We start from the raw sequence: 12,823 nt of genomic DNA, 5'->3' as shown, positions 1-12,823 counted from the left end.
CGCATGTGCTAGGATAACGGATAAAAGATAAATCTTATATGTAACCATCACAATTAAAACCTAAAGACTAAGATATTATACCATAGTATTATGCATAAGATATTTTGGGTTTTTTTTTTGTGTGTGTGTATGTGTGTGTGTGTGTGTGTTTCTTTTTTCTTGCTTTTTGGGTCACACCCAGCGATGCTCAGGGGTCACTCCTGGCTCTGCACGTAGGAATCACTCCTGGCGGTGCTTAGGGGACCATATGGGATACCGGAGATCGAACCCTGGTCAGCTGTGCACAAGGCAAACATTCTACCTGCTGTATATCATTCCAGCCCATGCATAAAATATTACACATGAAAGTTCTGAACATACTTTACCTGAAAAATATATAAGCTTACACAAAAGAGCAAAGTACCCAATGAATTTTTTCCAATTGAATTTTTTTTTAAATCAACATCCTTTTAAAAGAAAGTATCTAATTTTTCAAATTGATCCCAGATTCAGATTTACATGAATCAGGACAGACTATAAGAGGGGAAATTACAGAACAAAGCAAAACAAAACACACAAAAAAAAACCTTGTTTCGGTGTTTCTTCCTCCTTCCTGTTCTCCTCATCCTCTATGCTAGAACTGTCCCGAGGAGAGGCATCCTGTTGGCCAGAGGACTGTTTCAGCAGTACAGGCTCTATCTGTGCCTTCAGAAGCGCAAGCGTCTCAGCCAACTCATTTCGATTTCTAAACAAGAGAAAACGGGACAGTATCAACATCTTCATCCTTAAATTGTTTTCAGCATAAGACCTGTTAGAAATAGAAATAAAAATTTTAAAAAGAAAGAAAATGACACTTGGAACATTCAGATCACTAATTCTCTAATCAACTGTGAATTTGAAAAATAAATGTAAAGTATAAAACACATATTAATATATATATATTTATTATATATAAACATCTCTCTGAGAGACAGGCAAGCTACTGATAGTATCCCGCCCGCACGGGCAGAGCCTGGCGAGCTCCCCATGGCATATTCGATATGCCAATTACAGTAACAACAACGGGTCTCATTCCCCTGACCCTGAAAGAGCCTCCAATCATTGGGAAAGGATGAGTAAGAAGAAGCTGCTAAAATCTCTGGGCTGGCTTCTGGAAAACAGTATGGATGATTTTCAAAAAATTAGAAATTGAGTTCCCATTTGACTCAGCAATACCACTCCTGGGAATATATCCCAGAGATGCAAAAAAGTATAGTCAAAGTGACATCTGCACTTGTTTGTTCATTGCATCACTGTTTACAATAGTCAGAATCTGGAAAAAGCCCGAATGCCCAAGAACAGATGACTGATTAAAGAAACTTTGGTACATTTACACAATGGAATACTATGCAGCTGTTAGAAAAGATGAAGTCATGAAATTTACATACAAGTGGTCCTACATGGAAAGTATCATGCTAAGTGAAATGAGAAAGAGAGGGACAGACATAGAAAGATTGCATTCATCTGCAGAATATAAAGTAACAGAATAGGAGACTGACACCTAAGAATAGTTGAGACAAGTCCCAGGAGGTTTGCTCCATGGCTTGGAGGTCAGCCACACATGCAAGGGGGAAAGGCAGCTCAGATAGAGAAGTGAACACCAAGTAAAGGGAGGATCTGCCCAGGATGGGTGATGCATGCTGAAAATAACTATAGACTGAACATGATGCCACTCAATACCTCTATTGCAAACCACAATACCCAAAAGGAGAGAGAACTAAAGGGAATGCCCTGCCACAGAGGCAGGGTGGGATAGGAGTGGGATGAGGCGGGGGAGGGGTGGGAGGGACTGGGATCATTGGTGGTGGAGAATGGGCACTAGTGGAGAGATGGGTACTCAATCTTTGTATAATTAAAACCCAAGCAAAAAAATTTATAAGTCTGCAACTGTACCTCATGGTATTTCACTAATAAAAAATTTAAAAAAAAAACAAACTCAGGGCCAGGAGGAACAGAGATGTTTTAAGCGCCCCCTTGAGTAATTCAACCATTGATGGGATGACAGTGATACAGTGATATGTACAAACATATATATATATATATATATATGTGTGTGTGTGTATATATATACATATAAAAATCGCTCTCCAGAATATTTTAGAGGATTCTTAGAACATTCTCTATTGATTAGAGTGGCAATGAAAATCTATATGGTTGAATAGTAAAAATCACAATTAAAAATATCAAAAGAATACAAACACAATGAAAAACTAAATAAGTAACTTTATTTATTTTTTTGCTTTTTGGGTCACACCTGGCGATGCACAGGGGTTACTCATGGCTCTGCACTCAGGAGTTACTCCTGGAGGTGCTCAGGGGGCCATATGGGATTCTGGGAATTGAACGCGGGTCGGCTGCGTGCAAGGCAAATGCTCTACCCGCTGTGCTATCTCTCCAGCCCCTAAATAAGTAACTTTAAAAATGAAATCATTAGAGCTTATTGGAAAGCCAGGTATGAACCAGCAGTGAAGGGGCAACTGCAGTCTCATGGGAAGGGGGACGGTACTGGCTCGTCCTTCACGCCCTACCGAGGTCATGAGTTGCCCCCACAAGCAGCTCTCTGGCATGGCCATGGCTCCAGAGGCAAAAGGACTTAGTCCAGAGCCCAGCAGCTTACAGAAGAAAAGTGAATGTACCGTGCATTAAACTATGGCGACATGCCTCCCCAGGAGAGAAAGGGTGTTGCTCCCTTCCGCCTTTTACTCTTTGGCAGCAGGGTGGCTGCCGCCTCAGAGCTTATAGGAAAGCCAGGTATGAGCTGGCAGTGATGGGGCAACTGCAGTCTCATGGGAAGGGGGGCGGTAGCGGCACAGCCTTCACGCCCTACCGAGGTCACGAGTTACCACCCAAGAGTGGCTCTCTGGCATGGCCATAATACCAGACACACAGAAACCAGTCTCGTAATTATCTGGTTCTTTGCAGAAATTCACAATCATGGCCGCGTGACACTATATGATTCTCATAACCAGCTATCATGGTCACGGTCCTCCAGTTGTTTATCGATTTGCTCGAGCGGGCCCAGTAATGTCTCCATCATGAGACTTGTTGTTACTGTGTTTGGCATATCCAATACGTCACGGATAGCTTGCCAGGCTCCGCCGTGCAGGCAAGATACTCTCGGTAGCTTGCTGGGCTCTCCGAGAGGGGCGGAGGAATCGAACTCAGGTCGGCCATATTGGCTGCGTGCAAGGCAAACACCCTACCACTGTGCTATCGCTCCAGCCCATGGGTAGCCACAGCGGTAGGGCATTTGCCTTGCATGCAGACAACATGGCCGATAACCAGCTATAGAAAACAAAATATTTCACAATGCCTTTTCAGCAATTCTGATTGTTTGAAGGGAAATTCTAAACAATAATGGTACATCTTTTGTCGAAATAATGAATGCAATCAATGTAGAGAAAAGTAGAAATCATCTGCCTCACAGGCATTTGGAGGGGTGGGAGGTGGGGCATACTGGGGTTCTTGGTGGTGAAAAATGAGTACTGATGAAGGGAAAGGTTTTTGATCATTGTACGACTGAGATTTAAACCTGAAAGCTTAGTAACTTTTCCCACAGTGATTCAATAAATAAATATAAGGTAAAGGTAAAGGCCCTCCCGTTGATCGTCGATTTGCTCAACAAAGTCTCCAATGGAGACGTTACTGGGCCCGCTCAAGCAAATAAATATAAAATGAAAAAAAAAAAATTTAAAAAATTAAGGTCGAGTTCATGCCCAATTCAATCAGCTAATTAGTGGCTGAATAAATAGCAGTACTCTTACAAAAATAAATAAATAAATCATTCAAGGTCTTGATGCACTGAAATAAATTTTCCCATCTTCACAGGTAGTAACATTTGGTACCATAAATTGTGATTCCATGCCTTTCTAAAAATAAAGATAAAAGTGAGCTTTAAGAATACAGTAAAGGGGCTGGAGCAATAGCACAGTGGGTAGGGTATTTGCCTTGCACGCAGCCGACTTGGGTTCAATTCCCAGCATCCCATATGGTTCTCTGAGCACCGCCAGAAGTATCCCCGGTGCATTGCCGAGTGTGACCCAAAAAAGAAAAAAAAAAGAATATAGTACAACTTTGGTTATACAATTTTGATTTAGGCTGCCATTTTTTTGGGGGGGGGGTCAACTATAATGTAAAATTGCAAGAAGGAGATTTAGTTTGAATTAAAAAAAATCTTTTTTGTTTTTTCTTTTGTTTGGGGACCTCCTCAACTGGTGATGGTCAGGATTTACTCCTGATTGCATTCAGGAATTACTTGCAGCAGTGCTGGGGGACGATATGGGATGCCAAGGACTGAACCCGGGCTGGCTTCATGCAAGGAAAATGTCCCACCTGCTGTACTATCGCTTTGGCCCCAACTCTAATTTATCTTTATACATTTGGTTTTAGGGTCACATCCAGAGGCTGTTTGGAGTACATTCAGTGTGATGGGTCAAACCTGGGCCTTTCTCATTTGAAGAATACAATCAATCAGTTTGTTGAGCTATCTCTCTGGCCCTATACTCATAAGAGTTAAAATACTCATCTATTCAGGGGGCCAGAGAGTAGAGTGTACCTTATGTGCAGCCAACCCATATTCAATCCCCAGCTACCCATATGATCCCCTGAGCCTGCCATACATGATTCCAGAACAGAGCCAGAGTGAGCTCTGAATACTACCAGGTGTGACCTCAAAACAAAAATACATAAACAAAACAAAAACATATTTAATAGTAATTCAGCCAACTCTAGTTCAATTCCCAGGACTAAAAGGTTCCCTGAGTTCTGACCTGAGCACAGACTGGGATGAGTCACTAAGCATTCCTGATTATGGCCCCAATCCTGCCACCTGACCAAACAAACATGTCTACCATTGTTTCTAGAATGAACTACAAACTTAGTTTTTTTTCCCCTCGCCCTCCACTGCTTTCTTTTCATCTGTATTTTAACATTTTAATATTTTAGTTCAGATAATATGACTACAATAGTATTAAAGTTCGTGGCACTGATGTACCAAGTGAATCCCTCCGCCAGGAGGAATCCTTGAGCACTTCTAGGTGTGGCCCCCAAAACCCCCAAAACGGGGGAGGTGGGGAAGGGAACTAAATACAACTCAGTAACTAGCAAATACTTCCTAAAGATAACTACTAAAGTACCACCTTACAAACATTTGTTTTTTTTTTCTGCATCAACCAGGCTATTCTCAGGTCTTCTTCCTGGCTCTACCCAGGGATCACTCCTAGCAGTGTTCGGGGGTACTAAATGGGGTGCTAAGGATCACACCTAGGTCAGAAGCATGCAAGGCAAACACCTTACCTGTCTGTAATATGTATTAACTGTGCTTTAGTCCCACATTTATTGATTTCTAACAAACAGAAATGGAAGTTTTAAGACTAGTGTAGTTATGGCATTTAATATTACAGTTTCTGTCACAGCAGGTTAATGTTCATGTCAACTGCAAGGACAGAACACAGTGCAGTGTTTTAAATCCCCACCACTGCCCTCTCCCTACACGTGCACAATACGCTCAAGTGTGGGACATGATTCAAAGAGACGGGAGGCTGCCCTGGCAACCATCTCCAGAGCCAGGGTTACTTTGGCTTCCTCTATGCACATCCTGTGGGCATGAACACACACACACACACACACACACACACACACACTGATATGGATATCATTTTTGTATTATGCAAAGTGGTTTTACTGTTCAATCAAACTTATATGCTATAGAGATTCATTCTCCCTCCCATACCTTGATGACAACTGTTTTTGGATTTTTTTCTGGTGGGTGTGGGGGAGCGGGGAGGTCACACCCAGCAATGCTTACAGGTTATTCCTGGCTCTCGGAACTCAGGAATTACTCTTGGTGGTGCCTGGAGGATCATTTGGGATGCCGGGGATTGAACCCGGGTTAGCTGAACGCAAAGAAAACATGGAAATCCCTCTGGAATACGGCTCCGGACCTAATGATGACAACTGTTTTTATTTTATTCTTGTTTTTCCAACTCCATAGTTCTTCCTGTTCTAACGAAGTTATAAAGTTGAAACAACGCAGTTCACTTAACATAGGCTTTTTCAACTAATTAAATCTCACACCAGGTGTGGCCACAAATGAATAGGGAAAAGCAAAAGAACTTATCAAGTTTCCTCCACTTTTCATTTACTGAGGGGTGGCTTCCATGCAGTACCTAGAAGCTGTGGGGTGCCATTCCCAGTGCTCAGGGGATAAAGTGGTGCTGGGGATGAAACTTGGACCCCAACACGCTGGCACGCACTCTGCCCGTCAAACTAACTTCTCACTCTAAGAGATCATTTATTTTCTTTCTCTTTTTTGCTTTTTTGGGGGTAACACCCGGCAATGCACAGGGGTTACTCCTGGCTCTACACTCAGATATTACCCCTGGCAGTGCTCAGGGGACCATATGGGATACTGGGAATCGAACCCGGGTTGGCCGTGTGCAAGGCAAACGCCCTGCCTGCTGTGCTATTGCTCCAGTCCCAGATCATTTATTTTCAGTGCTGAATAGACTTTCACTGTCCTGAGAGACCACTTTGTTTATCCATTTATAAAACTATTCAACTAATGCAAGGCACCTTGGCTGCTCCCAAGTGTTGGCAAGGGTGAAAAAGTTAACACAGCTGTGGGCAGATTCTTGCATTTGCATCTGATGAATATACCAAGGGTATAATTGCTAGAAGCATGCTTAATTTAGGAATGAAACACCAGAACTACTTGCAAATTGGCTATATTATGTTGCATTTCTGCTGCAGTGAGAGAAATTCTACTGCTGTACATGCGTTCAGCACTTTGTTGTATTAATGTTCTGATTCTTGACTATCCTCCTAGATGTGCAATAGCATTTGTTGTTCTACCTTGATGGCATGTGATATAGAGTTTCTTCTCAAAGACTGTGGAGGATCTTCTTTGGTAGGGGTCTCAGTTACAAACTGATGCAATTCATTAATTTTTTTTGGGTCACACCCACCCAGCAATGCTCAGGGGTTACTCCTGGCTCTGTACTCAGGAATTATTCCTGGAGGTGCGCAGAGGACCATATGGGATGTTGAGGATCAAACCTGGGTTAGCCACATAAAAGGTAAACACCCTACCTGCTGTACTATCACTTTGCCCCAAACTGATGCATTTTCAAATTGCATTGTTTTCATTTTGTACTGGAGTTCTTTGTATGTTTTGGGTAAATCTTTTATCAAATTTGTCTTTTTTTCTTTTTAAAGTACTACAGGAGCCTTTCTGAGCCATATTCAGGTCCAGGAGACTCAGGCTCCTGTTAGATTTGGAAATTGGGCCAGACAGACGCCAGAAAACAGACTGAGCGGTATGATGCTTTTGGGGTCAGAGACACCAGGTATGGAAGGTAAAAGATATGTGTCCCCAACTTCCGATCTATCTCCCCAGACACTATCATATATGCATCTTTTTCACTTGCTGTTTTGCTTCGGGGCCAGGTGCCACATGAGGTGCCAGGAATGGAACAGAGGGCAGCTGCAGAAAAGGCAAGTGTTCTGCTCGCTGTAGTACTACGGACCCAGGATATAAATTTTCAAAGTATCTTCAACCAGTTTGGATTTCATTTATTATTTTTCATAGAGCAGAGACTTTTCTTTATAATGTCATCTTGCCTGTCAGTCTGTAAGTTCTATCTCTCATGGCTTGTTCCTATAGAGCGGTGATCTGCTGGCTACTCTTACTGCACCACACCCTTAAAACTACTCTAGCAATTTCATCATCAGCCACGATCCAAGTCACATGACTTTCTCTCTCGGAAGAGCACAGCACAACACAAGCCATAAACATGTTGTTGGACCCTGCGCCAGGCTGTTCCATCAAGGGCATCCTGGAGAGACGCTGGTGAAACCCTCCCCGCCCCAAGGGACCCAGCCCTGGCAGCTGAAAAACTCAACTCAACCACTGCCAAGCTCACGGCCGCTCTCCACATGCCCAGGCCAAGCCTCACCCACAAGTGACCATATTTCTGGACTGTGCAGCTGACAACTCATACCTCACATCACCCATACTCTAAGAGTAGTGTAGCACATTTTATTGTGTTTAAAGTAGGAGGCGACCAATTTTAGATGGAAATATATTTTATTTACAGGTGTGTGTGTGTGTGTGTGTGTGTGTAAGCACAATCTTTTACAATATGTTAGTGGGGGCTGGAGTTACAGCACAGTGGGTAGGGCGTTTGTCTTGCTCGCAACCAAACCAGGTTCAATTCCCAGCATCCCATATGGTCCCCCAAGAACCGCGAGGAGTAATTCCTGAAAGCAAAGCCAGCAGGACCTTCTGAGCACTGGCCAAACAACAACAAAAACCCCTAACATGTTAGTGATCTCTTACCGAAGGGATTAATTTCCCCTGGGTGAAATACAACAATCTACACACTCTTTCCTCTAGGGAAACTTTTATGGAGCATTCTCAGCAGTTTTCATAACAACACAAAATAAATTTTTCAGTTCTGCTTTGCAGCAGAGGTTGGGGTTAGGGATAGAAATATCTGAGGAGCTGGAGCAACAGTACAGCAGGTAGGGCGTTTGCCTTGCATGTGGACGACTTGAGTTTGATTCCCAGCATCCCATATAGTCCCCTGAGCAACACCAAGGGTAATTCCTGAGTGCCCTTGTGCATCGCTGGGTGTGACCCAAAAAGACGCAGCCAACATGGCTGACCCGAGTTTGATTCCTCCGCCCCTTTCGGAGAGCCCGGCAAGCTACCGAGAGTATTCGATATGCCAAACACAGTAACAACAAAGTCTCCAATGGAGACATTACTGGGCCCGCTCGAGCAAATCGATGATCAACGGGAGGGCCTTTACTATGGTGGTGGAAAGGTGTAATGGTGGTGGGATTGGTGTTCGAATATTAAATATAATCAAACATTAAAAAAAAAGTTCTTCTATATCTATCCTAACTTTCCACTTATGCAACAATCCTGCGTATTTGTGGGATATATGTTCTAAAGATCCCTGTGAATGGCTCTAAGAGACCTATTACTGAAGTTTATGTATAATATTTACCATACATACAAAAATATAATAGTTAACTTATACTTTAGACAAAAAAATAAATTACACTAGCTCAAAGTAAAGTCTAAAAGTCACATCCTATTAATCTTGATCTTTAATCTCCAATGCTGAGAATACTGGGCTGTAGCAATAGCACAGCGGGTAGGGCATTTGCCTTGCACACAGCCAACCCGGGTTCGATTCCTCCGCCCCTCTCAGAGATCCCGGCAAGCTACCGAGAGTATCTTGCCTGCACAACAAAGCCTGGCAAGCTACCCGTGACGTCACAGTAACAACAAGACTCACAATGGAGACATTACTGGGCCCGCTCGAGCAAATTGATGAACAATGGGAGTGCATTTCTACAGTGCTACAGTGCTGAGAATACTGAGTAGGCTTTTCTGGGTCTTTTGCCACTATGCATATGCATATGCACTATGCATACATTTTAAAATCAATTTGTCAATATCCACAAATTTTTTTTCACGGAGTTCTACTGCACTGGCTATATATATTGTGCTGACAAAGACTGGAATCTTGAGATCCTGCTGTTCCTTCAGGGCCTCAGGGTCATAGCTCAGGAGCCTTACCCAGCATGTGAGCCTGACAGCTGGAGCTGGCCTGGACAAGATGGGGCAATGGAACCAGGGTTCTCAAACTCTAAAAATACTGAGTCCCATGCCTAGCTCTTTCAGACCAGGTGCTTGAATTACCCCCCACCCCAAAAATAAAAAAAGTTGAAAGTTTATTTCCTAGAAAATAAAGTACCTTACCAATTTCCCAAAATGAATTTTATATCTATTGCTTTAACAAGTTGTCCAGAGTGATTATCACAAATGTATAATCATGAACTAGGAAAATACTAACGAGATAATAAATGGTGCTGCGTTTTGACCCTTTTCCTCCCTGCCTTCCCTACTCCCCTCGGCAGCTACAACGGTAAAGGTGCCTGGTGCTTGCACACATGACTGTGGCGCTTGTACAACTGGTTGCAGTGCTCACACACTTGCCTGCAGTGCTCACTCAGCACAGTGCTCCACATGCACCATTTTGCTCCAATACCCTACTATGGCGTTCACAGACGCAGCTATAGTGCTCACAGTCAATAATGGGGCTCGCTCACACACTCACCATGGTACTCACAGGGTTTGAGTTCTGCCAGAATGTACCCCTGAATGAAGTGCACAGGACAGGGTGTCACATACTAAGCTGCAGTACACAAACATGCAAGTCAGGAGCTGTGCCCCTTTCCTGGGGATTCCATACACACGGCTGTATCTCAGAGAGCTGGAGATCACAGACCCGCACTGCCAGGTTCAAGCAGGCACTGGGACTTATGACCCTGCATGCCTCCTGGGAGTCCACAGTGTTCCTTTTAAATTTCACACCTTCAAAGTACTGAGGATAGGGAATTTACCTTGCACATTCCACCCACATTTGATCTCTGAGCACTCCCAACAGTGATCCCTGAGCACGAGAGAGGAGTAAGCCAGAGCACCACCAGGTGTGGCCCCAAAAAAACTACACAAAAGAAAACAATTTTTCACATTTTTACTAATATTACCAACTGACATTTGTATCTAAATCTTATACCGCCAAATCTACTATAGCGACTTAATAATTTCTGGAATGGTGAAAGAACCATCTATGCCTTGTTCCTGAGCTTCCTAAGAAAAAACATTAGTTTTTTGTGTACCTAAACTTTCTAAAGCTGAGCAAGTTACCATCTGTTCTTGGTTTACTGAAGTTTTTCTGAAACAAATCATTATGTGTGCTAGACTTTGTCAAATAGATTTTCTGTATCTATTGTAAATGACAGCCCTGACTTTTCTTCTCTGAACTAACGATGTGATGGATCATATTCTCAGTGATTATTATTATGAAGATGATGGGCTTTGGGGATATACCTGGTGGTGCTCAGAAATTACTCCTGGCACTGTGCTCAGGGAGTTGATGAAAGACCATATGTGATGCTGGGGATCGAACCCAGGTTGGAAACTGTAGTACTATTCCTCCCGTTGTTCACTGATTTGTTTGAGTGAGCCCAGTAACATCTCCACTGTGAGACTTGTTACTGTGTTTGACATATCGAATACTTCACGGGTAGCTTGTGAGGCTTTGCCATATGGGCGAGATACTCTCAGTAGCTTACCGGGCTCTCTGAAAAGGGAGGAGGAATCGCGGAGGAATTGAACCTGGCTCAGCCAGCTGGCCGGTCGCGTACAAGGCAAACGCCCTACTGCTGTGCTATCACTCTGGCCCCAACACATTTCTATTTTCAAATGTTAAAGGAGTCTGGTCTACCTGGGACAAATCTCACTTGGTAGTAGTATACTGTTTTGGAATTAGAATAATGCAAGTCACAGGGAATGAATTAGGAAATATTCTCTCTCCTTTTATTCTCTGAAAAAGATTAAAGAGAATTGGTTTAATTTTGCTTCGTAAATTTAATTAGTAAATGTATCTTGGCCAGTTGCAGAAAGTTAATAATGGATCCAATTTCTTTAAAAAAAAAAGTCCAATAGGGGCTAGAGTGACAGTACAGAGGGTAGGGTGTTTGCCTTGCATGTGGCTGACCTGGGGTCGATTCCCAGCATCCCATATGGTCCCCCAAGCACCACCAGGAGTAATTCCTGAGTGCATGGCCAGGTGTGACCCAAAAAGCATAGTAGCACTGTCCACCCGCTGTTCATTGATTTGCTTGAGCGGGCACCAGTAACATCTCACAATAATTGAGACTTGTTACTGCTTTTTGGCATATCAAATACGCCATGAGTAGCTTGCCAGGCTCTGTCGTGTGGGCAGGATACTCTCGATAGCTTGCCGGGCTCTACAAGAAGGGTAGAGAAATAGAATCGGGGTTGGCTGTATGCAAGGCAAACGCCCTACCTGCTGTGCTATCGCTCTGACCCAAAAAAGCAATTAAAAAAAAAAAAAGTCTGTTAACATTGCCTATTTCTTCTGGCTAAAATTAGATGGAATATAACTAGAACCAATTATAAACAAAGTAGTCCATAGTTTCCTTACCATCCTTTTAATGTCTGCAGAATCTGGTACGATGTATCCTTTAATTTCTGACATTCATTATTTACAGTAATTTCTATAATCTACCATTTTACATTAGCCAGGCTAGGGACTAGATTTGAATGATCTTTTGAATTGGATTATTCAGTCTATGAATTTGATGCTATAAATTTCTGTCTAGGCACTTGTTCCCACTTTAAATTTTATTTTCTTTTGTTTTGAGGCCACAGCCAGTGGTGCTAAAGGTTTACCCCGGCTAATACACTCAGGGATCACACCTGGTAGGTCTGAGGGACTATATGTGATCGCAGGAATTGAACCCAAATTGGCCACATTAAGGAAAATGGCTGACGCACTGAACCACCTCTTGTAGCTCCCTATAAATTTTTAAGGGGAAATATTGTTAAGTTACATTTTCACTTTTATTCACCTTATCTTTAAACTCCTCTTCTGGGGCTGGAGAGACAGTGAAGCAAGTAGGGTGCCTGCCTTGCAAACAGCCAACCTGGGTTCAATCCCAGGCACCAAATATGGTTCCATAAGCACTGCCAGGAGCAATCCTTGAGCTGGTACTAAATTTATGCAGAAAATCAAATACGCAAATTTTTCTTATTTGCCACTTTACTACAGTGCTACAGTGCCACTTTACAATTTTCTAGGAGAGAGGTGGTACAACCATGACATTTGAACTTTGGGTTTCCCCTGAATGTATTGGTTGGGGTAGGTAGATGAATTTCATGAATTTCTTTGATAATATATATTTTGCCATATTCAAGTAA

General features: G+C 42.9%; 1 protein-coding gene across 1 annotated transcript in view; it reads right to left on the bottom strand.

Moving 5' to 3' along the window:
- Positions 1-12,823, bottom strand: part of RSF1 (remodeling and spacing factor 1) — a 149,537-nt gene that overhangs the window by 59,993 nt on the left and 76,721 nt on the right. The window contains exon 5 of the mRNA XM_056114761.1: positions 567-724. Within this exon, the coding sequence (XP_055970736.1) occupies positions 567-724 (158 nt within the window). The remainder of the gene's footprint in view (positions 1-566; positions 725-12,823) is intronic.

Source organism: Sorex fumeus, unplaced genomic scaffold (assembly GCF_029834395.1).
Source record: "Sorex fumeus unplaced genomic scaffold, SorFum_2.1 ptg000026l, whole genome shotgun sequence".
NCBI classification, from domain to species: domain Eukaryota; kingdom Metazoa; phylum Chordata; class Mammalia; order Eulipotyphla; family Soricidae; genus Sorex; species Sorex fumeus.
Note: the sequence above shows the minus strand (reverse complement) of the source record. Positions and strands in the feature narration are given on the sequence as shown.